The 26294-nt window shown below is 35.3% G+C and overlaps 1 protein-coding gene across 2 annotated transcripts in view; it reads left to right on the top strand.

Annotated features, from left to right (window-relative positions):
• CSMD3 (CUB and Sushi multiple domains 3) overlaps nucleotides 1–26294 on the top strand; it is a 1467857-nt gene that overhangs the window by 931690 nt on the left and 509873 nt on the right. For both annotated transcript variants that reach the window (XM_027561290.1, XM_027561291.1), the window contains 3 exons: nucleotides 8442–8624; nucleotides 12286–12612; nucleotides 16892–17086. In XM_027561290.1, the coding sequence (XP_027417091.1) occupies nucleotides 8442–8624; nucleotides 12286–12612; nucleotides 16892–17086 (705 nt within the window). The remainder of the gene's footprint in view (nucleotides 1–8441; nucleotides 8625–12285; nucleotides 12613–16891; nucleotides 17087–26294) is intronic.

Genomic DNA, 26294 nt, shown 5'->3' on the forward strand with positions numbered 1-26294 from the left:
ACTGCTAACACCATCTGGGAAGCCCCATCTTAGCTTTGAGTCCCTAGAAAACAAAGGCTGTGATGAAGCTTATAGACTAAAACTTTATGTGAGGAGGGCAGAGTACAATTCCAAGACAATAGAAATGAAGGGAAAAAAGAGATATAACAGGGAATTAGGGGGATCAAATATAAAATAGTAAGGTACTGAATAGCCACAGCCTCAAGAAAAACACAGTGTATTGGCCATGTGGACCTCATGAACCAGCTGTGGTTTCAAACCACCTGTTTTGGGAGAAGACAGATGAGCAATATTTCTTCTGTTCTCCTTCCCATATTTTTTCTTGGTAGTCAAAGTTCATCTCTCAGACATTAAATTGTCCACAGTTACAAGTGGCACTTTAGCACCTTAGAGAACCTGTTGAGGAAGACGAAGTTTCTGGCAATTTTGTGGGGTCAAATCTGGATCCTGGAGCTACTACAGTTTTGCTGCAATAAACAAAATAAAGGTGACTATACCAATGGTTGTTCCATGCCTCAAACTTGTAGGGGGCTGACACAACTGATTAAGCTGCCCTAGAATGGCCAGTGTAGTTCCTTCAGGCTGGCCTGCATGTCTTTTCAATATGTCCCCATCATTCTTTAAACATTTCTTTTTACACAAGGTGTTCCAGTTTTGTCCTTTATGTTTCCTTGACCACTGCTGGAAGCAGTTTCCTGATTTCCTTTAGTAAAGAATAGTATTCAGACACCAGGATGTGAGCAATCATGTCCTTGAAGCTATAAGTACTTATTGTTATTAGGAGTCTCAGTGGATAGGGCTAGACAAGATCTGTGCATGCATATATGTGCATGTGTGTGATGTTTGATATAATACAGGCACACTCATCTCTATTTGTGTATATCTATATTTTAAACATGAATTAACATCAGTTTCTCCAATTTTAGTTCAGCCACTCAGAATCCTTTGTAGCCTTCCAATTTTCTACATCCCCTTCTGGATAGTGAGAAGTCTAGCTATCCTTATCCTCAATACATTCATGATTTGCACAGTCCCCTCATATGTACCTGATCTTACAACTTTACTGGCTGCTTCCTTGGCCTTGCTTCTACTTGTTTGGCCTCTAGCCCCATTATCACTTACTTAACCTCACTATCTCCTCAACTCTTGTTGCCACTATCACTGTCTCTGCTATAGGATGAATATTTGTGTTTCTAAAATTTACGTATTGAAACCTAATCCCCAATGTGATGGATGATATCTGTTTATGGGCCTTTAGGAGGTGACTAAGTGATGAGAGTGGGTGCCTGATAAATGGAATTAGTACCCTAGGAGCTCCCTAGCCCTTTCTACCATGTGAGGACACAGCAAGAAGATACTGGTGAATCTGGAAAATGAGCCCTGTCCAGATACCGAATCTACTGACACCTTGATCTTGGACTTTTCAACTTTCAGAACTATGAGAAACAAATTTCTGTTGTTTACAAGCCATGGCAACCCACTGCAGTTTTCTTGCCTGGAGAATCCCATGGACAGAGGAACATGGCAGGCTACAGTCCATGGGGTAGCAAAAGTGTCGAACATGACATGGCACCTAAACAACAACATTCTCTTATAATATCTTGAAAGAACTCAGACAGACTCCTAACACCAAGTCACCCCATCTAAAGAAAGAGAAAAAACTTTATCTTCTCTAATACTTCTCTTCTTTTTCCACCTAGGAAACCTTTCCTCCCTTATTCTTCCCCAGTTCACATAGTAAAATAGCTGTAAGATAGTTTCAGGTTCACCTCTGCTCTGAAACTTCTATCTATTTGTCAACCTCCAATTCAAGGGGCCTTTACTGTACCTCCTTTTGCCCTCATTTAAGGACATAAGCTACATCTTATTTGTCTTCATATTCCTAGTGCCTAGTCTTATTTTTGATACATATTAGAAACTAAACAAATGTTTCATAAATGGGTAATTAATGAATGAAATTTTCTTTGCAATAGCTTGGGGATTATGGCTATAGACTCAGACAGACCTAAACTCTGCTATTGATCTTGTGAAATTGGGCAAGTTAATATCTATATCTTATCTGTTTTTACTGTTATTACAAAAAATACTGCAGACTGGGTGGCTTATAAACAAGTATGAAAACTAAGTCTAAGATCAAGATGCTGGGAAATTCAGTGTTTGATAAGAGCCCATTTCCTGGTTCACAGATGGCTGATTTTTTTCCTGTGTCCTCACATGGCTAGATAGGTAAGGGACCTTTGTGAATTCTTTCTTTTATAAGGGCAGAAATGCTATTTATGAAGGCTCCACCCTCATGACCTTATCACCTTCCAAAGACTCCACCTCAAAATATCATCACATTGGGGATTATATTTCACTATATGAAGTTAGAGGTAGACAAAAATATTCAGTCTGCAGCATTATTTCTCTGAGCATTACTTAACTTCTCTGATTTTTTTTTTTTATCAGTAGAGATGATAATAGTTCCATTATATATTTGTTATGAGTATTAAATATTTTAAAAAGATTTTTTCATAATATCAGTATAATTTCTATGTAAAATAAATGGTAGTTACTATTATTAATAACTGATTTTTGTGCAAAACTCTATTATAACACTCATCTGTTGTATATGAATTATTTATTCAGATATTAGTCTTGCCTCGATAGAAAATAATTTCAAAGGCAATGATATAAAATAAGTGAAAAAAAGTGAAAGTTGCTCAGTTGTGTCCAACTCTTTGGGACCCCATGGACTATACAGTCCCGAGGCCAGAAAACTGGAGTGGGTAGCCTATCCCTTCTCCAGTGGATCTTCCTGACCCAGGAATTGAAACAGGGTCTCCTGCATTTCAGGCAGATTCTTTACCAACTGAGCTATCAGGGTTTTTTTGTTTTTTTTTTTTTTTTTATTGTATGTTGTTTTTTCTTATTGTATGTTGTTTCTCAGTCTAAGAGAATATTGCAACTTCAATATTATATCTTCATTTGAAAGTATATTATTGTTTTAAAGGAGCAAAGAAAAAATAGTTTCAAAATAGTACAGTAGAGTAAGCACCTATTCTCATTGCTAGCCCAAAGATGATATAAAACATATTTTTTAAAAAAACCAAAAATCTGGTGCTTAAGAAGAGAAACTTTCAGTTATTGTAAGGCTATTGGGGATTTCTGAGAACCATAAATATAAATAAGCATATATATATATGGAATATAGAGACAAGCTGAGAATTTCATAAACCAGTGCCTCTATGGGCTGCTGCTGTTACACTTTCTGCCTAAGAAGCCATCATTCATTGGGACCAGAAACCTCCAGAGAAAAGGCCACTGATAATCTTGAGAAACTGAGTAATCGCTACAGAAGAAAATATTTTGGCTCCAGAGCAAAATGTCCAGATATAAAATGGAGTCAAATGTAGTTATCAAGAGGGAGGGATCCCCAACTCAGAGTGAAGCATAAAAGTGGACTGCACCGTGGATTACCAGAGGAGATAATTTATACCTAGAAATATGACATGATTCCGACATTAGAAGAAATAAGCTTGAAGTTTACAGAAGCAAGCCAATAAAAACAGTTATTTGACCACTCATTCAAAATCAGCAGTTTTGGTCTTCCCTTCAAATAATCGCCCCCTGCACTTGTCATCGTAGGCTTGACAACCATTCAGTTCAGTTTAGTCACTCAGTCGTGTCCTACTCTTTGCGACCCCATGAATCGCAGCACGCCAGGCCTCCCTGTCCATCACCAACTCTCGGAGTTCACTCAAAATCACGTCCATCGACTCGGTGATGCCATCCCGCCATCTCATCCTCTGCCGTCCCTTTCTCCTCCTGCCCCCAATCCCTCCCAGCATCAGAGTCTTATCCAATGAGTCAACTCTTCTCATGAGGTGGCCAAAGTACTGGAGTTTCAGCTTTAGCATCATTCCAAAGAAACCCCAGGGCTGATCTCCTTTGGAATGGACTGGTTGGATCTCCTTGCAGTCCAAGGGACTCTCAAGAGTCTTATCCAACACCACAGTTCAAAAGCATCAATTCTTTGGCGCTTAGCCTTCTTCACAGTCCAACTCTCACATCCATATATGACCACTGGAAAAACCATAGCCTTGACTAGACGGACCTTTGTTGGCAAAGTAATGTCTCTGCTTTTGAATATGCTATCTAGGGTGGTCATAACTTTCCTTCCAAGGAGTAAGCGTCTTTTAATTTCATGGCTGCAGTCACTATGATTCATCAAATACATTGTCAAATATACTGCTTCAGAAGAAACTTTAGTCTGCTACACTTGAAGCAGATTTCTGCTTATACCCAAAGAAACAGATAAAAAACATTTTTTTAATTGAAATGACTGTACTAGATATCCTCATAAAAATAAAGGGGGAAATCATGTTCATGACAAAAGTAATAGATTATGAAACAATAAATGGTAATAAATCATTAAATATTCAAGAAATTGCAACATATTTTAAGTATAAATAAAAGTGCACCACCCCCATAGCACATATCACCTTCTAAAATAAGACTTTTATTTATTATTATTTGTGAACTTCCAGTGGAATATACACTATTAAGAAGCAGGAATTATTATGTTTATTCATTTATCTATCCCATATAGTACCTAGAAGAGAATCTAGCATATCATAGGTCCTCAGATATTTGCTGAATAAATTGAATGACTCAATGTGATGTGAACTATGTAAGTGAGCTTGATTGAACTACAAATAAACCTGGAAAAATTCATACTTTATTTAGAATTTTAACAGTTATTTAAAAAATTGTTGGAGAGGGTAGACAAAAGATAATTAACAACATAAGTTATTTCAATTTGACAAATATATCAAATTGAACTGAATATATTTTTCTGAATATATTTTAGTGAATATATTTTACTGTGAGAGCTGGATATACGTATACTGATTATTAAAGCAATAACACTAGAAGTCAGCAACAAAATGATAGCCTAGACCCATAAATTTAAAAGCACTTTGAAACTATTTATGATTCAAAGAGGAAATAAAGATGAAAACTATAAACTATTTAGAAGTGAACAACAGCAACAAAAGCTCTAAATACAAAAACAGTACTCTGAAGAAAATTTATAGACTAAAAAGCATATTTTTAAGGAAACAAGAGAGGCTGAAAATAAACTAATATAGAAACAAATCCTAAAACTTAAGCTTAAGAAGGTGGAGAAAGAATAACAAAATAATGCAAAAGAGTTGAAGTTTGAGTAGACTAGTAAATTTGACAATGTTTTGTAAATATGAAGAAAAGAAAACTGGAAGACTAATCACAAATAACTTGCATTAGGAGTAAGAAAATTAATAATTTATCTTTATAAAGATATATTTAAAGATTACATAACACAATTCTATCCCTACTAAACTATCAACTTGGAAATTTTGGAAAATTTCACTTCTCTAACATATGAGTGTGTGTGTGTGTGTGTGTGTGATTTTATGTTGTTAAATCCTCCGCAATGTTTTTTAATAGGGAAATAACCTTAGAAGATATTGAAACACTGGTCAGATATCTACCTCAAAATTATGCCAGACTCACTCAGCTTATTTTTTTGGCAAATTCTAACACTTAGGTATCATTTTCTTGTTATACAACCTAGCCTAAAAGACTAATGAATGCTGGAAATTGCTAATCTTTCTTCGATATGAAGTCTATATAGAAACAGCACAACAAAAAATTTAGACCAAAGGACCAATGTCACTATGACACAGAAAGAAATAAATATCAAATCAAATCCAGTGTATTAAAGAAATCGCAATAACTATCTATGTTTTCTGCTAAGGATACAAGGGCATTCAAAAATATCTCCAAAATTATTGTTTGATTAAAAAGCAACATGTTATAGAATATGCTGAGAGTGTACTGCAGTATAAGTTACAATACTTACACAAAGCAACACTCCATAGATTTTGTGAAGAGAATTTTATATTTATGAAAATATGGATGCTTATAATAATATGTATTTTATATGTGTGTGTCTAATTGTAAAAGCATGGGGAAAGAACTGGAAAGATGCATGACAAGTTGGTACTGGTTGATTACAGAAGAACCAGGAGTGTGTGATCATTGGAGTGTCAAGAGAGATCATAACTTTATCTCAAAGTTTTTTTTTTTTTAATTTAATTGTTAATTTCTGGGTGTTGTTTGAGGATGGCTATGTTAATGTTACCTCATGTAACTAAAAACCAAAACAATCACCACAATAACCTACACCTGGCCTCGTAACTCCACAATGAAAGTCCCAGATATCTTAAGTTTCCTTGAGCACATGAAAAGACCCTGATGCAGGGAGAAATATCAATAACCTCAGATATGCAGATGACATCACCCTTATGGCAGAAAGTGAAGAAGAACTAAAGAGCCTCTTGAGGAAAGTGAAAGAGGAGAGTGAAAAAGAACTGCCTTATGATCCAGCAATCCCACTCCTGGGCATACACACTGAGGAAACCAGAATTGAAAGAGACACATGTACCCCGATGTTCATCACAGCACTGTTTATAATAGCCAGGACATGGAAGCAACCTAGATGTCCATCAGCAGATGAATGGATAAAAAAGCTGTGGTACATATACACAATGGAGTATTACTCAGCCATTAAAAAGAATACATTTGAATCAGTTCTAATGAGGTGGATGAAACTGGAGCCTATTATACAGAGTGAAGTAAGCCAGAAAGAAAAACACCAATACAGTATACTAACGCATATATATGGAATTAGAAAGATGGTAACAATAACCCTGTGTATGAGACAGCAAAAAAGACACTGATGTATAGAACAGCCTTTTGGACTCTGTGGGAGAGGGTGAGGGTGGGATGATTTGGGAGAATGGCATTGAAATATGTATAATATCATATATGAAACGAGTCGCCAGTCCAGGTTCGATGCATGATACTGGATGCTTGGGGCTGGTGCACTGGGACGACCCAGAGGGATGCTATGGGGAGGGAGGAGGGAGGAGGGTTCAGGATGGGGAACACATGTATACCTGTGGCAGACTCATTTTGATATATGGCAAAACCAATACAATATTGTAAAGTTAAATAAAATAAAATTTAAAAAATATTAAAAAAATAAAAAAAGAAAAAATTGGCTTAAAGCTCAACATTCAGAAAACTAAGATCATGGCATCTGGTCCCGTCACTTCATGGGAAATAGATGGGGAAACAGTGGAAACAGTGTCAGACTTTATTTTGGGGGGCTCCAAAATCACTGCAGATGGTGATTGCAGCCATGAAATTGAAAGACGCTTACTCCTTGGAAGGAAAGTTATGAGCAACCTAGACAGTATATTAAAAAGCATTAGTTTACCATCAAAGGTCCGTCTAGTCAAGGCTATGGCTTTTCCAGTGATTATGTATGGATGTGAGAGTTGGACTATAAAGAAAGCTGAGTGCCAAAGAATTGATGCTTTTGAACCGTGGTGTTGGAGATGACTCTTGAGAGTCCCTTGGACTGCAAGGAAATCCAACCAGTCTATCCTAAAGGAGATCAGTCCTGGGTGTTCATTGAAAGGACTGACGTTGAAGGTGAAACTCCAGTACTTTGGCCACCTCATGCGAAGAGCTGACTCATTTGAAAAGACCCTGATGCTGGGAAAGATTGAAGGCAGGAGGAGAAGGGGACGACAGAGGATGAGATGGTTGGATGGCATCACTGACTCGATGGACATAGGTTTGGGTGGACTCCGGGAGTTGGTGATGGACAAAGAGGCCTGGTGTGCTGTGGTTCATGGGGTCAGAAAGAGTTGGACATGACTGAGTGACTGAACTGAACTGAGCACATGTTGAAAGCGTGTTTTGATGTGCTCTGAAGAGAATTTTTTCTTTCAAACTCCTTCAATTGAATTCACCCAAAAAACATTTGTTGAGAAATGTATCAGGATAATCAGGAATACTAAATTGACCTCTGCTCTAAGGAGCTTTACAAGGGGTCTAGTTGGGGAAGGTAATTCAACCAACAAGTACTAGGGAGAGTGGCAGATACTGTGTGGAAGGAATTCACTGACTGTTCTAGGAGCACAGAGGCAGAGGATGTTACCCTGTGTTCTAGTTTCAATCAAACAATTTCCTGTACCATGTACAGGTTACAAAACTAAGAAAAGTTTTTGAAATTTGGGGAAAACACATATGTATGTAATTATGTGTACTATATGTATATAGCATAGACAGAAAATCTGGATATTGTTCATAATTGTTCTGTTAGGAACAACCACATAAGCTCTGAAGACCTTTGATTCCCTGTTTTCAAAGTGAGAGAAAAATACTAAGTGTTCCCTAAAGATAATTACATCATAACCATAGCAAAAGAAGATTAAGACTGGGAGAACATTTTCATCTTTTGCTCTGAAATATCCTGACTATAGAGAATGTATGTCTCTAAATTGACTATATGGATATCGTATGTCTGAAACCCTTGAAATCTGACATATCATCTATTGTTACAGAAATTGAAAAAGAAAGTTGTGGTGATCCTGGTACACCCTTATATGGAATTAGGGAAGGTGATGGATTTTCTAACCGTGATGTTTTAAGGTTCGAATGCCAGTTTGGATTTGAATTAATTGGAGAGAAATCCATTGTTTGTCAAGAGAATAACCAATGGTCTGCAAACATACCCATCTGTATCTGTGAGTACCAAATGCTTTGCTTCCAGATAGCATATGTTACCCTGTCCTTGCATATAATTGCTTTTGTAATTAATTGCAAAGAACTGGAACCGTGTAATTATTTTTGAACGAGTAGCACTTTTTGGTACTCTCTTTAACAAGTGTGCTTATGCCAAACTATAAATTTCTTTGCAGATTTAAATAAAGTCAACATAGTTCATTTGGTAATTGCAAAGTATATTTTCCATATGTTCTCATAACACTTTATTGGTGGCATTTTATACTTTATAGATAGCATACTTCTTATGGAAATTATATATCTGAGCTAATTCTAATAGACTCATTTATTTTTAATGAGATAGTACATGCTTATTTGCAATCAGGAACACTTAAAAATATTTAAAGGTTATATTCTATGTATAATGCATTAACTTAATTTTGCTTGTAGATGCTCACACTAATGCATGGTTAAGTGTCATTTATTTATATTGCACAGAATAAAATTCATTAATGTTTATGGCCTATAATATGCTTGGATTAAAATAATGTATTTCTTCAAATACATTGAAGCATTTCAATTTAACTGAAGCAAAAATATAATTTGTTTTATCTGTTGATGTACTTTTAGGTTAAATTAAGATCTGTCTTCATTACCAACAAATACAGCTTACCAGGTGTGAATGCAATAATTGAAAACTTGGATTTTAGTTTTCAATACAAATGGTAACATATAAGCTCATAACATGAAAGTAAAAATAATTTTCTTGTTTTAAAATGATTTTAAATTTTTCTTGTTTTTTATCTGTATCCAACTCTTGTAATGATAATGCTTTTCATTTGTGAAATCCTTTATTCCCTACAAGGGCATTAGCACATACTTCAAAATATAACTGACATTAAAAAATTTAGCACTTTTCAACACCTGCATTTTATCTAAATTTTAATTTGTGCTGCAAAACACACGTTTTCCTTTACTGGAAATGTTGATTTATTTAACATTTTAAAATTCTTTAGCATCTTTAAACATGTACTGAGAACTTTTTAAGTGAATATAAGCCAAATATTTCCTAATATTTGAAAAATATTATGTAGAAATTTATATTGCATTTTTTAAAGGTGATAAATAAATTTCTAATAAACACAGATGTCTAACGAACATATGAGAACTCTTAAACACTTTTGCTTTTATAAGTTATGTGGGTCCCTTTTGCAACTAAACTCTGTCAGTGTAGCAGGAAATGCATTCATGGACAATAGGAAAATGAAAGTACAGGATTACAGTCAAATAAAATTTCATTTGAAAAGGTAGAATTCAGGCTAGATTTGGCCCACAGACCTTAGTTTCCTAATCTCTGATTTAATGATCTACATTTGAGGGTGGTGATGTTTAGTTGCTAAGTCCTGTCTGACTCTTGTGACCCCATGAACTGTAACCTGCCAGGCTCCCCTCTTCATGGGATTCTCCAGGCAAGAATACTGGAGTGGGTTGCTAGTTCCTTCGCCATGGGATTTCCCCGATCCAGGAATTGAACCTGGGTCTCCTGCATTGCAGGCGGATTCTTTACCGACTGAACTACAAGGGAAGCTATAAATATATGAGGGAAGACTGACCAAATCTACCATGCTAATCTCCCTTATCAGATTAAGTAGATGCCTACACAATACTTTAGGCTTCCCAGGTAAAGAATCCCCCTGCTAATGTAGGAGGTGCAAGAGACATGGGTTCAATCCCTGGGACAGAAGGATCCTTTGGAAAAGCAAATGGCAACCTATTCTAGTATTCTTGTCTGGGAAATTCCATGGACAGAGGAACCTGGTCATGGAGTCGCAAAGAGTTGGACACAACTGAGTGAGCACACACACGATACAATACTTTAAACACTTAATTATATCAAATGCATTTCTTATGTAACTTCTTTTGATCTAGTGTTATATATCTATGAATGTCATGCTAATTTTATGGTAATGACTTAATATTATGCTTATTAGCTACTTTGCTTATAAAAATTCTCACATCTATTCTTGCCTTGTTATTTTTTGACAAGTTGTGTGCCAACACATTAGATCAAGTTTCTAAAGAGATTATGTTAGGATTTTGATTGAAATTTAAAAGCAATTTCTATATAATTTATACATTTAATGTTTTCTCATTCAGGAACATGGCATCCATGGCACCTCTTTTTTCCTTGTAAAATTTCCTGTTCTCAACAAGTTTATAATTTTCTTTGTATGAGTTATTCATATTTTTGTAAGGACTATTTCTAGTCTTTACCTTTTATAGTCCTGTACTTTATAACTTTATTTTTCTTCATAAACTATCTTTCAATTGCATTTTCAAATTAGCTATTGTTGGTTAAAAAAGGAAATTATTACTTGTTACATATTTATCACATATCAGAATTCAGGGGTTAATTCTTTTTAAAATTGTGTAAAGTGTTCTCTAGATTTTCTTAAAGTTTGATCTAGTCAGCATTATTTAAAATTAGTCTATTAAACACAATATTAGCATCTACTAAAATGATTTAAAATATTTCCATTGTTGATGTAATACACTACATTAATAGGTTTTGCAATATTAGACAAAGATTATCTTCTTGGAAGAATACCTAGATTTAAAGATCTTGAAGTAAAGTGTTTTGAAATACTATTAAGCTTTCGATCATGCTGATAGAATCTTCAACTTTACTAGAAGGCAAAGCAGTGCTAATTAAAACACTGTGATATCATTCTTCTTATTAAATAAAAAGGTCAGATAATAACAGTATTCATGCTTGTAGGGGTGTTGCACTATCTAATACATTTTTGTTATATTTAAGCATAGGATAATACAACTTTTATATATAAGAATTTAGCAAAATATTCTGAGGGCCAAAGTTCATATCCTTTGTCAATAAAGTATGGTACAAAATCATATAAATTCAATTTTGTTTAAAAATATGTAAGAAGAAACACTGGAAAAATATAATACTTTTTTAAACTATGATTTCCTCTGTGTGATAGATCATTTTTTCTTATCCTTCCTCTGCTTTCTAACTTTTCTGTGTGAACCTTTAAATCAGATTTTTTCAAAGTTTAAAAAAAAATCTGCAGGGAAATAAAGACTAGCCTTACTATGATATGAAAATTATTATTTAGTTGTCTTTCCAATGTTAGCCACTATCGTGTGTTAATTCATCTCCTTATCTGTGTTAGACGCTATCAGAGCATCCCATGCCCATGATAGGAATCAAGTTCACCTAGTTATTACCCTTATTTCAAGTTTTCTTCAGGTTGTATCATCCTGGTAATGTTAGTACCTACATATTATTTTTGTTTGTTTGTTTTCAATCATTTTGTGAGCTTTCTATGGAAATGTCTATATTCTTCTCCAATATTTTTTGAAGTACAAAAACTAAAATTTTGCACCATACTCTAACATGGACATGATAAATGTCAAAATAAATTGTTATTACTCCAGTTATGATTTTGTGGATATTTAACATACAGTAATTCAAGGTACTAGTTGCCTTCCCTAATAATGTGCAAACAGTAACAATTTTTTTTTGTTTTATAAAACAGATTACATTGTTTAATATTTTTTTCAAACTTCTAATTGATTATTGTAATTATTAACAATGGCAAATTTAGATACTGTATTACTTTTGAACATTTATTATATTTTATGATTTTCCTATTTTAACAGTTCCTTGCCTCTCTAACTTTACTGCACCAATGGGAACAGTCCTTTCTCCTGATTATCCAGAAGGGTATGGAAATAATTTAAATTGCATCTGGACAATAATCTCTGATCCAGGAAGTCGAATACACCTTTCTTTCAATGACTTTGATCTGGAATCCCAGTTTGACTTCCTTGCTGTTAAAGACGGGGACTCTCCAGACTCCCCAGTTCTTGGAACCTTTACTGGGGCTGAAGTGCCTTCTCATCTTACTAGTAATAGTCATATACTACGGTTGGAATTTCAAGCTGACCACTCAATGTCAGGACGTGGCTTTAACATCACTTACAACAGTAAGTTTATTTTTTTGTGTGTAACATATTCCTATAAATTAGAACTAGAAAGGAAATCATACAAAACAGCCCTCTTGTTCCTCAGATAAGGAAATTTAAACACATTGTATATATAATTTCTATTGGGGTGGTCTTTTAGTCCTTGATTCTAACCATATTTTAACTCATTGTGTCATTTCTCCTTTTAGGAGGCATGATATTAAGAAGATATATTTCAAATATAATTTTATATCAGCCAATATACTAACTCATTTTATGAAATCACATAAGCATGATCTGACATCTACTATACATATCTCCCTATTTTGGTATGCAAACATAGCTTCCTTCAGGATACTCATAAATCAGTAGAGAATTTTAAACAAATAATGACAACACAGTTATAATTCCAAAGATAAAATTCACTAGACTATCAAAGTATCACAGAGAAGGAAATTACTAATTTTGGGGCAGTGAATTACTAAATTGACATAGCAAAGCCACTATGTGGATGGTACCTTAGTGATTAAGATCAGCTCTAAAATCAGTCTGCTGCTGCTGCTGCTGCTAAGTCGCTTCAGTCATGTCCAACTCTGTGCGACCCCATAGACGGCAGCCCACCAGGCTCCCCCGTCCCTGGGATTCTCCAGGCAAGAACGCTGGAGTGGGTTGCCATTTCCTTCTCCAATGCATGAAAGTGAAAGTGAAGTCGCTCAGTCGTGTCCTACTCTTAGCGACCCCATGGACTGCAGCCCACCAGGCTCTTCTGTCCATGGGATTTTCCAGGCAAGAGTACTGGAGTAGGGTGCCATTGCCTTCTCCAAAATCAGTCTATGGAACTTCAAATCTTGGCTTTGCTGTAATACATTTTTAGGTTTAACAACAGAGCCTCAGCATTCCCATCAATAAAGTTATAATGAGTTTTTGTAAGGAGTTGTCAATAAAAAAAAAATAATCAGTGGTTTAGATTTAATATAATAAGCTAATGTATTGGCTAATATAAATAAGAAAGAAATGAAAAAATTTTTTGAAGGCAACCTGTGGATTATAACCTGGGAGACAGTCTTTCAGAAAGCTCTGAGGACTGTTCCACTGTTATAGGTCAAAGCATAGTTAGGCAATTTTTTGAGACAATATACAAAGCAAGTCATGATCCCTTATGAGATTAAGAAGGAATGTTATCTCCTAAGGTGGAGAAGGCAATGACAACCCACTCCAGTACTGTTGCCTGGCAAATCCCATGGACGGAGGAGCCTGGTAGGCTGCAGTCCATGGGGTCGCGAAGAGTCGAACACGACTAAGTGACTTCACTTTGACTTTCACTTTCTTACATTGGAGAAGGAAATGTCAACCCACTCCAGTGTTCTTGCCTGCAGAATCCCAGGGATGGAGGAGCCTGGTAGGCTGTAGTCCATGAAGTCATTAGAGTCAGTCACGACTGAGCGACTTCACTTTCACTTTCATGCATTGGAGAAGGAAATGGCAGCCCACTCCAGTGTTCTTGCCTGGAGAATCCCAGGGACGGGGGAGCCTGGTGGGCTGCCGTCTATGGGGTCACACAGAGTCGGACATGACTGAAGCGACTTAGCAGCAGCAGCAATATCTCCTAAGGAGGTCTTGTTAATGGAGATGCACAATATACACTGAATAGGAAGAAAGAGGCCCAAGAGGGTGGAGGAAACAAAATCTATGTTTAAATATTTATCATGCCATAAAATATGAATTTTATTTAATCAGAGTAGGATAATACATGTAAACAATTCATTATATATACCTAATAAATGCTCAACAAACATTAGCAGTTATTGTTTAGTTGCCTTCTGAGCTATTCCCTTGAAAATTCTTGTTGTATTACTGTGCTCATTTTATTGTTCTAGTTTTAATTCTTTGAGGTTATTTAGCTATTGTCTTTCTGTCATCCACATTTTTTTGTGTTTCAAAAGATGAATATTATTTTCTGAAAATAACATGATATAAATATAGAAAAAGAATCACATAAAGAAAATACCTTAGTATGTTAACAAATGTACATACTGAAACTTCTATTTCCACATATATTACCTGAAGCTATAGAATGTCAGTGATTTTTATTGTTTATGGGCAAAAGTACCATATTCCATCAGATACTGAGTGACCAACTTGATGAGTTAATATTTGTGTCACATTATAATAGAATTTAATTTCCTGCTCATTGAAAAAAATTCCACCCTCCTCCCCCAAACCCTTGCCCCAGCGCATTCAGTGCTGAGCTGTGTCGATTAGTAACTAAATGTGATTATTGTCTTTTCAAGATGACACTCTTAGTGAATACTGGCACTCAAAAGTTGTCAATGTGTAATTGCACATTGTTCAAGTTAATTTAGCCATGATGTGTTATATAGACCCTCTCTATAAATTAGTTGCTTTATCTGTAAGTTCCTTTTAAAATATTTCATATATATGTATAAATAGACAATATATGCATTTTTCTATTTACACTTTTTATGTTGTTGTAAATGCATATATCTTGTTTTCTTTTTTTTGGCTAAACAGGGATCATAGTTCCAACTTTAAAATGAACTCTGGGTCTCACCAAGTCCTAAGCACAGGACTGCCAGGGAATTTCCTTAAATGCATAATATTTTTAACTTTAATATTTATGGTACCTTGAAGATATTATGGAAATATTTATTTTGTTCCTTGTTCTGTTTTTCTAGTAAATGATTTAACCCATTGTATTCAAATTCTTACTCCCATGCTTCCTACTGATTGTTTTTTCCTGAAAAATTATATAGCAGATGTTATATTCAGGAGCAACCAGACTTAATCAAAATTATGCTTTTAAAAAGCACAACAGAAAGAAATTAGAAATAAGTATACATTCAAAATAAATGTTATACATTTTAGAATTTACTTAATATTATTTTGTATTGAAAGTGAAAGTGAAAGGGCTTCCCTGGTGGCTCAGAGGGTAAAGCGTCTGCCTGCAATGTGGGAGACCCTGGTTCAATCCCTGGGTTGGGAAGATCCCTGGAGAAGGAAATGGCAACCCACTCCAATATCCTTGCCTGGAGAATCCCATGGACAGAGAAGCCTGGTAGGCTACAGTCCACGGGGGTCACAAAGAGTCAGACACGACTGAACTACTTTACTTTCACTTTCACTTAGTGTTATTTTGTACTGTTAAACTTAAAAATGAGGAGATGGATAATACAATTATATAACTTATGAACAATATCAGTGATGATTTAGTGAAAAATTGAAATAATTGCATGTACTCATGTGGTATGAATATATTAAATTGTATATGCCTCATGAAATAGACTTTACATATTTAGACTTTGCTACTTTAAATATTCTTCCATTTATATTATACTAATTTAAACACTTACAATGCAAATTTATAGGGCTCATGTAACATATAATCTATGAAAAATTTAAGTAAACACATTGTCCTTACAATTCTGCTACTTGCTGGGATGGGGCTAAATACACATCCTGGATGATACAAGGTGAAATAAGATAGTGACCCTGAACCAAGAAACTTGCATTCGTTTGAGAGACATGAGATAAATGATCCAAGACAGAATATGTTGTGGAGAAAAAATTTAAAGCCAGACCAGGGGATACATTTCAATAGTATCTTAATGATCTGAGGCAAACTATTAATACTTTTTCTGAATTTCACATTACTCTTTAGAGTAAATGGCTATCAGGTTATTCTACATGTTAAGTGATGTGATAATGTATAATATCTACAGCTTCTATCACAGTGCCTAGAACATAGTGATTGTAAAAGAATTAGCTCTCTTCCCTTTTCCTAGATGGCAGAGAATAAATGATATATGGAAAATTATTGAAAAATTGAAAGACTTTATACTAGATTGAAACATTTCATGTTAATTCTCACAATGAGACTATCTCTTTATTCCAAACAATGAATCACAGCAGAACTTTTCAAGGACATGTAGTCAATCTGTTCTGTATTCACATTAATTGGAATTTTGTTCAACTTAACCTGGAAATTTTACTTAGATAAAGCTAATGATTTCAAGAAATAAGCAGAAACAATTCTACTTTGAAATATTGTAATTTTATCATGCAGTTCTTATTTTAACACCAATACATCTATTACACATCAGAGAGAAACAGGTGTGGTCAGAGGAGAGTCTCTCTATTTTTTTTTTTTTTTTTAATAAATAAGGGCTTTTCTAGTAATGAACATAACCTTTCTAAAATTCAATTTTTATCACCCAGATACTCAAGGTTCTGTTTCATACTACTAGTTTGTATGTTTTTCTCTTCTTTTGCTGTTCTCAAGCATTTGGACATAATGAGTGTCCTGATCCTGGAATACCAATCAATGCAAGGAGATTTGGGGACAACTTTCAATTAGGAAGTTCAATTTCAGTTATTTGTGAAGAAGGATTTATTAAAACCCAGGGAACAGAAACAATTACATGTATACTAATGGATGGAAAAGTGATGTGGAGTGGCCCAATTCCAAGATGTGGAGGTAAGCACAACGCTCAGTGAAAAATACAATTCCATCGTCACAATACACTAGAAACCATAACAGGAAAGCATTGTTCTGCCAGGACTGTTGTAATCTTAAAATATCATTTAGTATTTTTCTTTAGACATATAGTATGCAAATTACACATTTAATATTTATTATTTTATCTTTATTATTTTAACTTTTAGAAATCTTTTAGAAACTCCTTTTATTTTTTTGTCATATTCTTTTTTTTTTAATTTTATTTTATTTTTAAACTTTACAATATTGTATTAGTTTTGCCAAATATCGAAATGAATCCGCCACAGGTATACCCGCGTTCCCCATCCTGAACCCTCCTCCCTCCTCCCTCCCCTACCCTCCCTCTGGGTCATCCCAGTGCACCAGCCCCAAGCATCCAGTACCATGCGTCAAACCTTGTAATAGCCAGGACATGGAAGCAACCTAGATGCCCATCAGCAGATGAATGGATAAGAAAGCTATGGTACATATACACAATGGAGTATTACTCAGCCATTAAAAAGAATACATTTGAATCAGTTCTAATGAGATGGATGAAACTGGAACCTATTATAGAAACTCCTTTTAAAAGAAGTACTTATTAAAAGATATACACTAATAAATAGTAAATATTAGTTGCACATGCAGGTTACCTTCAATGTATTTCATAATTATAGCTGAGTAAACTTTATTTTTCCAGTCATTTTTTTCTTGGTATTTTAACTATTCATGATATACATTTATTTTCAAAAATGTATTATTATTAATTACAATGAATAAGTTTATGCTAAAGCACCTGTTATTTAAAATGTATAATTTTATAGGAATAGTTTACTGAACATTTTTTTTCAATTTTGATTTGAATGTAATATAATGTAGTCAAGAATGTTCAAGACAAAATATGTATTATATATGTATATATATAGCACATATATATACATGCAATGTTTGTGAGTATCGATATATCTTTGAATATATATACTCACATAAACTCGCAAATCATCTTGGTAAAAGGGAAAGATGATTATCTTAAGGATACTATTATATAGCAAGTATGTAGTGTTTTAATATAGAATCTCTAAGAGTGAATGTGGGCTGGGTTTTAGTTAGAATTGACACAGTAGGAATTAACATTTTGCATTACATTTTTCTCCTACTCTAAGGTTACATAACCATTTTATAAAAAATATATATGAAAGAACTTTTAATAAGACATAGATGAACTAGAATTATTAAGCACCTTTCAATAGATCACCATTTAGTAATTTTAGGTGGCAATTTTGAGTGGTTTCTTATTTTCTTTGCTTTCCCAATTATTTTTCTTAGCTGTGCCCAGACTGACATTGGACCTTCGTTTTCTCAATTTCTAGCTAATAAATTGGGAATGTTTAATACATACTTTCTAAAAGTATAACCAATTTAATTGAATAATTCAGCTATTACCTATAAATATTGAGTTTCATTGAACTGAGCATTTTCATAATGTCTCATGATGAAATAATCCAGACCATGCAATTAAGTTTTCCCCTTAGCGCCTTCAATTAGCACCTCCCTCCTTTTCTAATCACTTCTTCATATTAACATCAGAGGGCCAAACTAGATGACTTCACTGTTCTTTTCCAAACTTCAAATATTATGGACTTCATAGGGGTTACCTTAACAATGGCTATGACTATGCTATTATGTTTAAAATGCATAATGAATCTGCACAATGCAGGACTAAAATAAAAGGAGTAACATTCAAGTTTTTCCATAATGCTTTGCCCAGAGCTCATCATTCTTTTAACCTAGTGCCCAGCCTAGACTTGGGAAATCAGTCAGGAAAGTCTGCATTAGTATTTGAGGGAAAAGTAGGAGATAAAAGTTTGTTTTAGGAAGAAGGCATACATAGTATTGGTTTAGTATGACTGGAGTGGAAGATAGAGGGATGGGACTTGATGAATTCAGAGGCTGCTGAAGCATGTAATACTTTGTAAACAGCACTAAGGAGATTAAAAATTATCCTGTGGCAACAGGAAGCCACTTCAGTTTAGAAGTGACATGACTTGAGCCCCTCCCAGCATGGGGTTATTTACAGTCTCAGTGGACAAACATAGAGACCACCTCCAGATAATTGGATCTCACTGAGTCCTCGCTTGGCTAACTTAGGTATTGGTTTAGGAGCTGTTTGGTGCCTGGATGCATGGAGCGGTAAAAATAATGAGGTTGACATCAACAGATCATTTGATGAATTGCTACTTTGTGTGAGAGAGCAGTTTCAATGAGACTTTTCACCATGAAAAATGAATGGTATTTAACTTTTAAAAATAAGTGAAACAAAATACTCAGAATTCTCATTTGGCACAGGCCAACAGGGTCTCAGATTCCTAAAGAGAACTGTATAAATTTTTCAAAGGAGAAGAATATTTTTTTGCATATGTGAGTAAAATTCACCTGCCAATTTCTGGATCCAACACTAAGTGGGAACATCACTAAGGATAAGACTGGAGCCAGGGAGGGCAGAATGGTAGTGGGCTGGAAGCAGTCTTACCCTGGCACTTGCCAGATTACTTGCCATATCCCAGGCTATGTTTTGAGCCAGTTTCCACTGGATAAAACAGACTACTGTCAGTTCCTTTGTAGCTAACTCTGGTGGGTTTCATTTCTAAGACTCTAATTAAGGTTTCTAAAGATTTCCTTTAGTTTTTCCAGAATTCTATTTAGGTACTAACAAAAAAAAAAGCCTGAGATTAGCTGAGGAAAGCTTTTTTTTTTTCTTTTTCTAAGTTCATTCTTTTTTCTTTCTGTTTTTTTTTTTTATTATTATTATATATATATATTTTTTTAAATACAACTCTTCCTCCTCCATTCCCTAAGTGGCCACACAGCGACTCCAACTCACACAAAGAAATATGTCTGAGAGCCTGCTCTGCCTATAGTCTTTGTTCTTTAGCCTTTTTTATTTTGACAAAAAAAGTTTTGCTTATTATTTATTATAGTTTATCCTCTGGGACTCTCTCACAGTTTCCAATATATGCTTAATATTTTAGCTATTTTTTCAATTATCATTGTCTTAAATATTTTATGTAGATTAAATATGTACATGTTTACGTATTGTAATTAATAGAAATAACCTTCTATTTCAATTAATTTTCTAAACACAAAGAACTACAAAATCAAATACATTGTTAAATTTGCTAATGTGTATGGATTTCTATGGGCTTCCCTGGTTGCTCAGTGGTAAAGAACTCATCCTGCCAATGCAGGAGATATGGGTTCAATCCCTGGGTTGGGAAGATCCTGTAGGGAAGGAAATGGCAACCCACTCCAGTATTTTTACCCAGGAAATCCCATGGACAGTAGAGCTGGTGGCCAGCAGTCCATGTGGTCACTAAACAGACACAATTTAGCGACTCAACAATAACAATGGATTTCTATGTGTTAAAATTAGAAAATTGAAAATAATTTGTTTTCATCAGAATTTGTAGAGCAAAGGAGGTCACTATAAAATGTTTTGATAAGAAAACCCAGGGCTTCAATTCACTTAAAGATTGTTCTCTCCACCCAACTCCTCTCTATCACAATTGTATAGAAATTTAGGCATTATTGGCAAATTAATGATCCACCCATGTCAACCAGTCTTCAATCCTAAAACTGTGGAACATCATTAAGAAGAAAAGAAACTTTTTATCTCCCACAGGCCTTGAATAAGGATTGTTCAAACCAAAAGGGAGAAATGAAATCATAATATATTGCAGTTCTATGATCCCATAGCTGAACTAAGATTTATTTCAGATAGCTTAAATGTAATTGTTAACAGAATTGGGTTATACATTTTATTCATTGACCTAAAGTTCAACCCTGATGCATTAGCTAGGGATAGATTTAGGCTATCTTTTTTAAATTTTGAACTTTTTTCTCTAGAATGGAATGATCAAATTTCTTCATGAGGAAGAAGGATTAGATGCTTTATAAAACCTTGTGATAGTTCAGTTTTGCTGATGGAAAACAGAACACATTAATTTTTATAATTAGCATTGGAATTATTCACTTTGAATTTCACAAACTGTCTGCCTAACTCAATTTAGTAACAATCAATGACTCTTTCACTCACACCTAGGCAATAACCTGAATAAAACTGGCTTTATCTAGGGCCAGTCTCTGCACGGAGTCTCCTTCAAAGATACATCCTAGAGCCATGATGAATGGTTATGATAGGTCTCCTGTAATGGGTTGACACAGGGATTTTCATGATTTTCTACAGAGAAATATTCTTTAAAAAGTGTTCCTGATGCCCGTATCATTTGTCCCTTTTCCTTGCTATGTCTTGTTTTAAATATTTCTATGAGTTTACTGCATATCCAGAACATATTGTTCCAACACTTGCACTCAATTCAAATTCATCTTGATATTTATGCCCTCTAGTGAGCTGAAGCTAAGTGCCATTAGGTGGAGGTTTTGATGGATCTGAGTTCACTAATAGCACCAAATGCTCTATGTCATAACCTCAGTGCTTACAAAAGCAACACAATAACAGAAATAAATTAGGTGGGCTGAATAAAACAGTCTATCCTTTTAATGAAGAGGTATTATTTCTCACTTTTTATAGAGATATGTTTACTAATAAACATTTCTCTGTTTAACAACAATAATAAACAAGAATGCAAGAATATAATTAACAGCCAACAATGATGTTCCCATTAGCACATACAGTCTTCATGCACATTTGAAAGAGCATTTTCCAAGAGAGAAATGGCTTGAACTAATGGTTACTAAGGCACTTTAATTGGAAATTCAACAGCAGCAACCAGTCCTTTGGGGAGTATGTCAGGCTGGTGGAACAGGTTAGAAGTCACGTATCAACCTCCCCTCACTTTTGAGAAAACACACAAATGTCCCAGGAAACTGGGTATTCTTACCTATGAACAATGTTCCAGATAGTTATTTTAAGAAAATGCTTTCTGAGTTCCTCATTTTTGTGAATTTGTGTAAATCAGTGAATTTTTTCAGGTCCAATCCTCTGGCACCTAGAGTCGAGCTAGAACATCCTATCCTGGATTGTGCATTTTCCCCCAGAGGGGGAATTTCAATCTCAGTCTACACTGTCGTTTTGACTTTGCACTGACATTCTGCTTATGTTTGATTCTTCTTTGCCATCTGGCACTGCAATTTTTCTAATAATTTAGCTGCTTCTTGTTGTTGGTGTTATTCAGTCATGTCTGACTTTTTGCAGCCCGTGGACTGCAGCCTGCCAGGGTTTCCTGTCCTTCACTACCTAATTTTCAGAAAATGCATTCATAGCATTATAACTGTGAAGGCTTGGAAATTCATTGTTTGTATACACAGACATTAACTATACCCCTCAATTATCCTCCAAATTGGAGACCTGGGCGTGGAGATGACAGATTATAAATAGTTTGCCATAGATGCATCAATTGGTGATGTTCCATTACTGAGTCATGTCCAGCTCTTTGCAACTTCATGGACGGCAGCACACCAGACTTCACTGTCCTTCAGCATCTCCGGGAGCTTGCTCAAACTTATGTCCGTTGAGTATGATGCCATCCAACCATTTCATCCTCTGTCACTACCTTCTCATGCCCTCAATCTTTCCCAGCATCAGGGTCTTTTCCAGTGAGTCAGCTCTTTGCATCAGATGGCCAAAGTATTGGAACTTCAGCTTCAGCATTAGTCCTTCCAATAAATATTCAGAGTTGATTTCCTTTAAGATTGACTGGTTTGATCTCCTTGCTGTTCAAGGGACTCTCAAAAGTTTTCTCTAGCACCACAGTTCAAAAGCATTAATTCTTCAGCACTCAGACCTTTATGGTCCAACTCTCACATCAGTACATGACTACTGGAAAAACGATTGCTTTGAGTAGATGCACTTTTGTCAGCAAAGTGATGTCTCTGCTTTTTAATACACTGTCTAGACTTGTCATAGCTTTTCTTCCAAGGAGCAAATGTCTTTTAATTTCAGGCTGCAGTCACTGTCTGCAGTGATCTTGGAGCCCAAGAAAATAAAAACCGTCAGTTTCCATTTTTTCCCCATCTGTTTGCCATGCAGTGAGGGGACCAGATGCCATGATCTTAATTTTTGAATGTTGAGTTTTAAACCAGCCTTTTCACTCTCCTCTTTGACCTTTATCAGGAGACTCTTTAGTTCCTCTTTACTGTCTGCCATTAGAGTGGTATCATCTGCATATCTGAAGTTGTTGATATTTCTCCTTGCAATCTTGATTCCAGCTTGTGATTCATCTAGCCTGGCATTTCCCATGATGTGCTCTGCCTGTAAGTTAAATAAGCAGGGTGACAATATGCAGCCTTGTCATACTCCTTTCCCAATTTTGAACCAGTCTGTTTCATGTCTGGTTCTAACTGTTGCTTCTTGACCTGCATATGGGCTTCTCCAGAGGCAGGTAAGATGGTCTAGTATTCCCACCTCTTGAAAAATTTTCCAGTTTGTCATGATCCACACAGTCAAATTCTTTAGTGTAGGCAGTGAAGAAGAAGTAGATGTTTTTCTGAAATTCTCTTGCTTTTCTATGATCCATTGGATATTGGCAATTTGATCTCTGGTTCCTCTGCCTTTTCTAAATCTAGTTTGTATATATGGAAGTTCTTGGTTCACCTACTCTTGAAGCCTAACTCGAAGGATTTTGAGCATTACCTTCAGTTCAGTTTAGTTCAGTTCAGTTGCTCAGTTGTGTCCGACTCTGCGACCCCATGAATTGCAGCATGCCAGGCCTCCCTGTCCATCACCAACTCCCGGAGTTCACTCAAACTCACGTCCATTGAGTTGGTGATACCATCCAGCCATCTCATCCTCTGTCGTCCCCTTCTCCTCCTGCCCCCAAACCCTCCCAGCATCAGAGTCTTTTCCAATGAGTGAACTCTTTGCATGAGGTGGCCAAAGTATTGGAGTTTCAGCTTTAGCATCAGTCCTTCTAAAGAACACCCAGGACTGATCTCTAGCATGTGAAATGAGTGCAATGTGAGGCAGTTTGAACATTCTTTGAAATTCCTCTTCTTTGGTATTGAAATGAAAACTGACATTTTCCAGTCCTGGGCCACTGCTGAGTTTTCCAAATTTGCTGGTATATGTGCTTTAAAAGCATCTTTTAGGATTTGAAATAGCTCAGCCTGAATTCCATCACCTCCACTAGCTTTGTTTGAGTAACGTTTCTTCAGGCCTGCTTGACTTCACACTCCAGAATGTCTGGTTCTAGGTAACTGACTACACCATCATAGCTGCTATTGTGGCTCAATTGTGTGGCTTAATTTGATTCCGGCCGACTTAAGAACTGAACCAGATTCAAGAAGCAGTAAGTAAGATAGAATTTTTATCTTGATTTTCTTTGAGCTGGGATGCAAAGGTTTTAAACAATACAGTAACTAGAAAGCATCCTAAATATTTTTCTAAGCTATATTTTCCCCATCTCCCTTCCAAGGTAGTTGTTACATATAAAAATCAACACCGTCTTTGTTATTATCATTTTTTTCCTCTGATGACTACACATACATTTCTCTCATCATTAAGCTGTTCTTCTTTTTCTTCCAATTTTCCTTTTCTCAGCCCCATGCTCTTGCTCACATATTTTTAGCCCTTTTCCTCAATACTTAACCCTAAGGTTAGCCAAGACCTACCTATTAACTCCAATGTACTCTGCCCCCAAGAAAGACTAGTTCATCCCATTCTAATGGTTTTTAATTAAAATTGTGTCTCCATAGAAACTTGTTAAATATGATTTTCCACTTCATTATAAGAAATTGTGCATTGGTTTAAAAAAAGAAATCAAGTTTTTGACCTGTCTTTTCAAACTACTCTCTAACTTGCATTTCTACTTTATAACTACCTGCTTCTATATTTGCTAGTAATAAACCAGCCAATTAATTCCAAAAGCCTTGAAAGAGATACCATGCCTTGAGATTAAGAATCAAAGAATCAAATGAGAAAGTTCTCTTCCTAGGTGTCAAACAGTGAGCACTAAGTCATCTAGAGTTTTTCTGTAAGACAGGTGGACATAAATTGTCTTCTATCTCTGTTGTAGTCATGGAAGGAAACTTTTCTTGAGTATGAGGATTTATTATTCATTGATGAATGTCATTTTAAAAATGCTACTGAACTGTACTCATTCAGACTGAAGAATGAGAAGGATTTATTTGCAAACCAAAAACAAGATTTCTATTAAAATGTATTCATAATTTTTCTAAAATCTGAAACACATGTTATTTACATTTTAAAATCAAATGTTACTTGATAGTTTAAAACTATAAAATCATTTAACTGTTCATGAAAAAGTTGACTAATCTCAAAATTATATACCTTATTATGTTTCATTTTAATAAGTATGCTACTCAAGATCATTTTAGTCTCTCTTCTTGGTTTCTCCTCGTGTCTGTGATCTCTGTTTGTGTCCTAGAGCTTGGTCTTGAATATTTTCTTCTGTCTATTTCCACTCACTCCATTCATAATTTCCATCCAGTCTCCAGCCTTGAATAACATCTATGTGTTGAAGGCTCTCAAATTTCCATCTCCAGCCTATTTCTCTGTCTGAAGTCTGGAGTTGTCTATTCAACTTCCTCCTGAATATCTCTGCTTAGATGTTTAATAGGCATCTCAAACTTAACCTGTCCAAAACTAATCAGATTCCCTGGTCATTCCAAATCTGGTACTGTCACAGACTTTCACCATCATCATTAATAGGACATCCATTCTTCCACTAATTCTAGCAAAAACTCTTAGGAGTAATTCTTGACTCCTTTCTTTCTGTCATAACCATACACAATCGATCAGAAAAATATGTTAGCTCTACTTTGAATACTTATTTTCAAAACCCATCTGCTTGTTACTTCCTTAACTGCTGACACTGGTTCGAGCAACCATCGTCTGTGACCTAGATTACTGCAACAGCCTTCTGACTAGTCTCACTGCTTCTGCTCTTGCTCCTATTCAGTTCTGTAGAAATCATTTGTTATTCAGCTTACCTGTGCCCACCTATTAGTTTCTTCATAGTTATTTCTCCTCTAGGACTGATACATATATACTATCTGCTTCTCTCCCTCTTTTTACCTGGCTGTTTGTCCCCCATGCCCTGCTTGACTGTAGATAGCAACACCCATTTTGATATAAAGCAATCCCTTCAATAAAAACGGAAATGGAATATTGGCCTTCTGGATTACGTGGCCATGTTCTTGAATATAATTAGGATGTAATACATTCATTTAA

Source organism: Bos indicus x Bos taurus, chromosome 14, assembly GCF_003369695.1.
Source record: "Bos indicus x Bos taurus breed Angus x Brahman F1 hybrid chromosome 14, Bos_hybrid_MaternalHap_v2.0, whole genome shotgun sequence".
Classification (NCBI taxonomy): domain Eukaryota; kingdom Metazoa; phylum Chordata; class Mammalia; order Artiodactyla; family Bovidae; genus Bos; species Bos indicus x Bos taurus.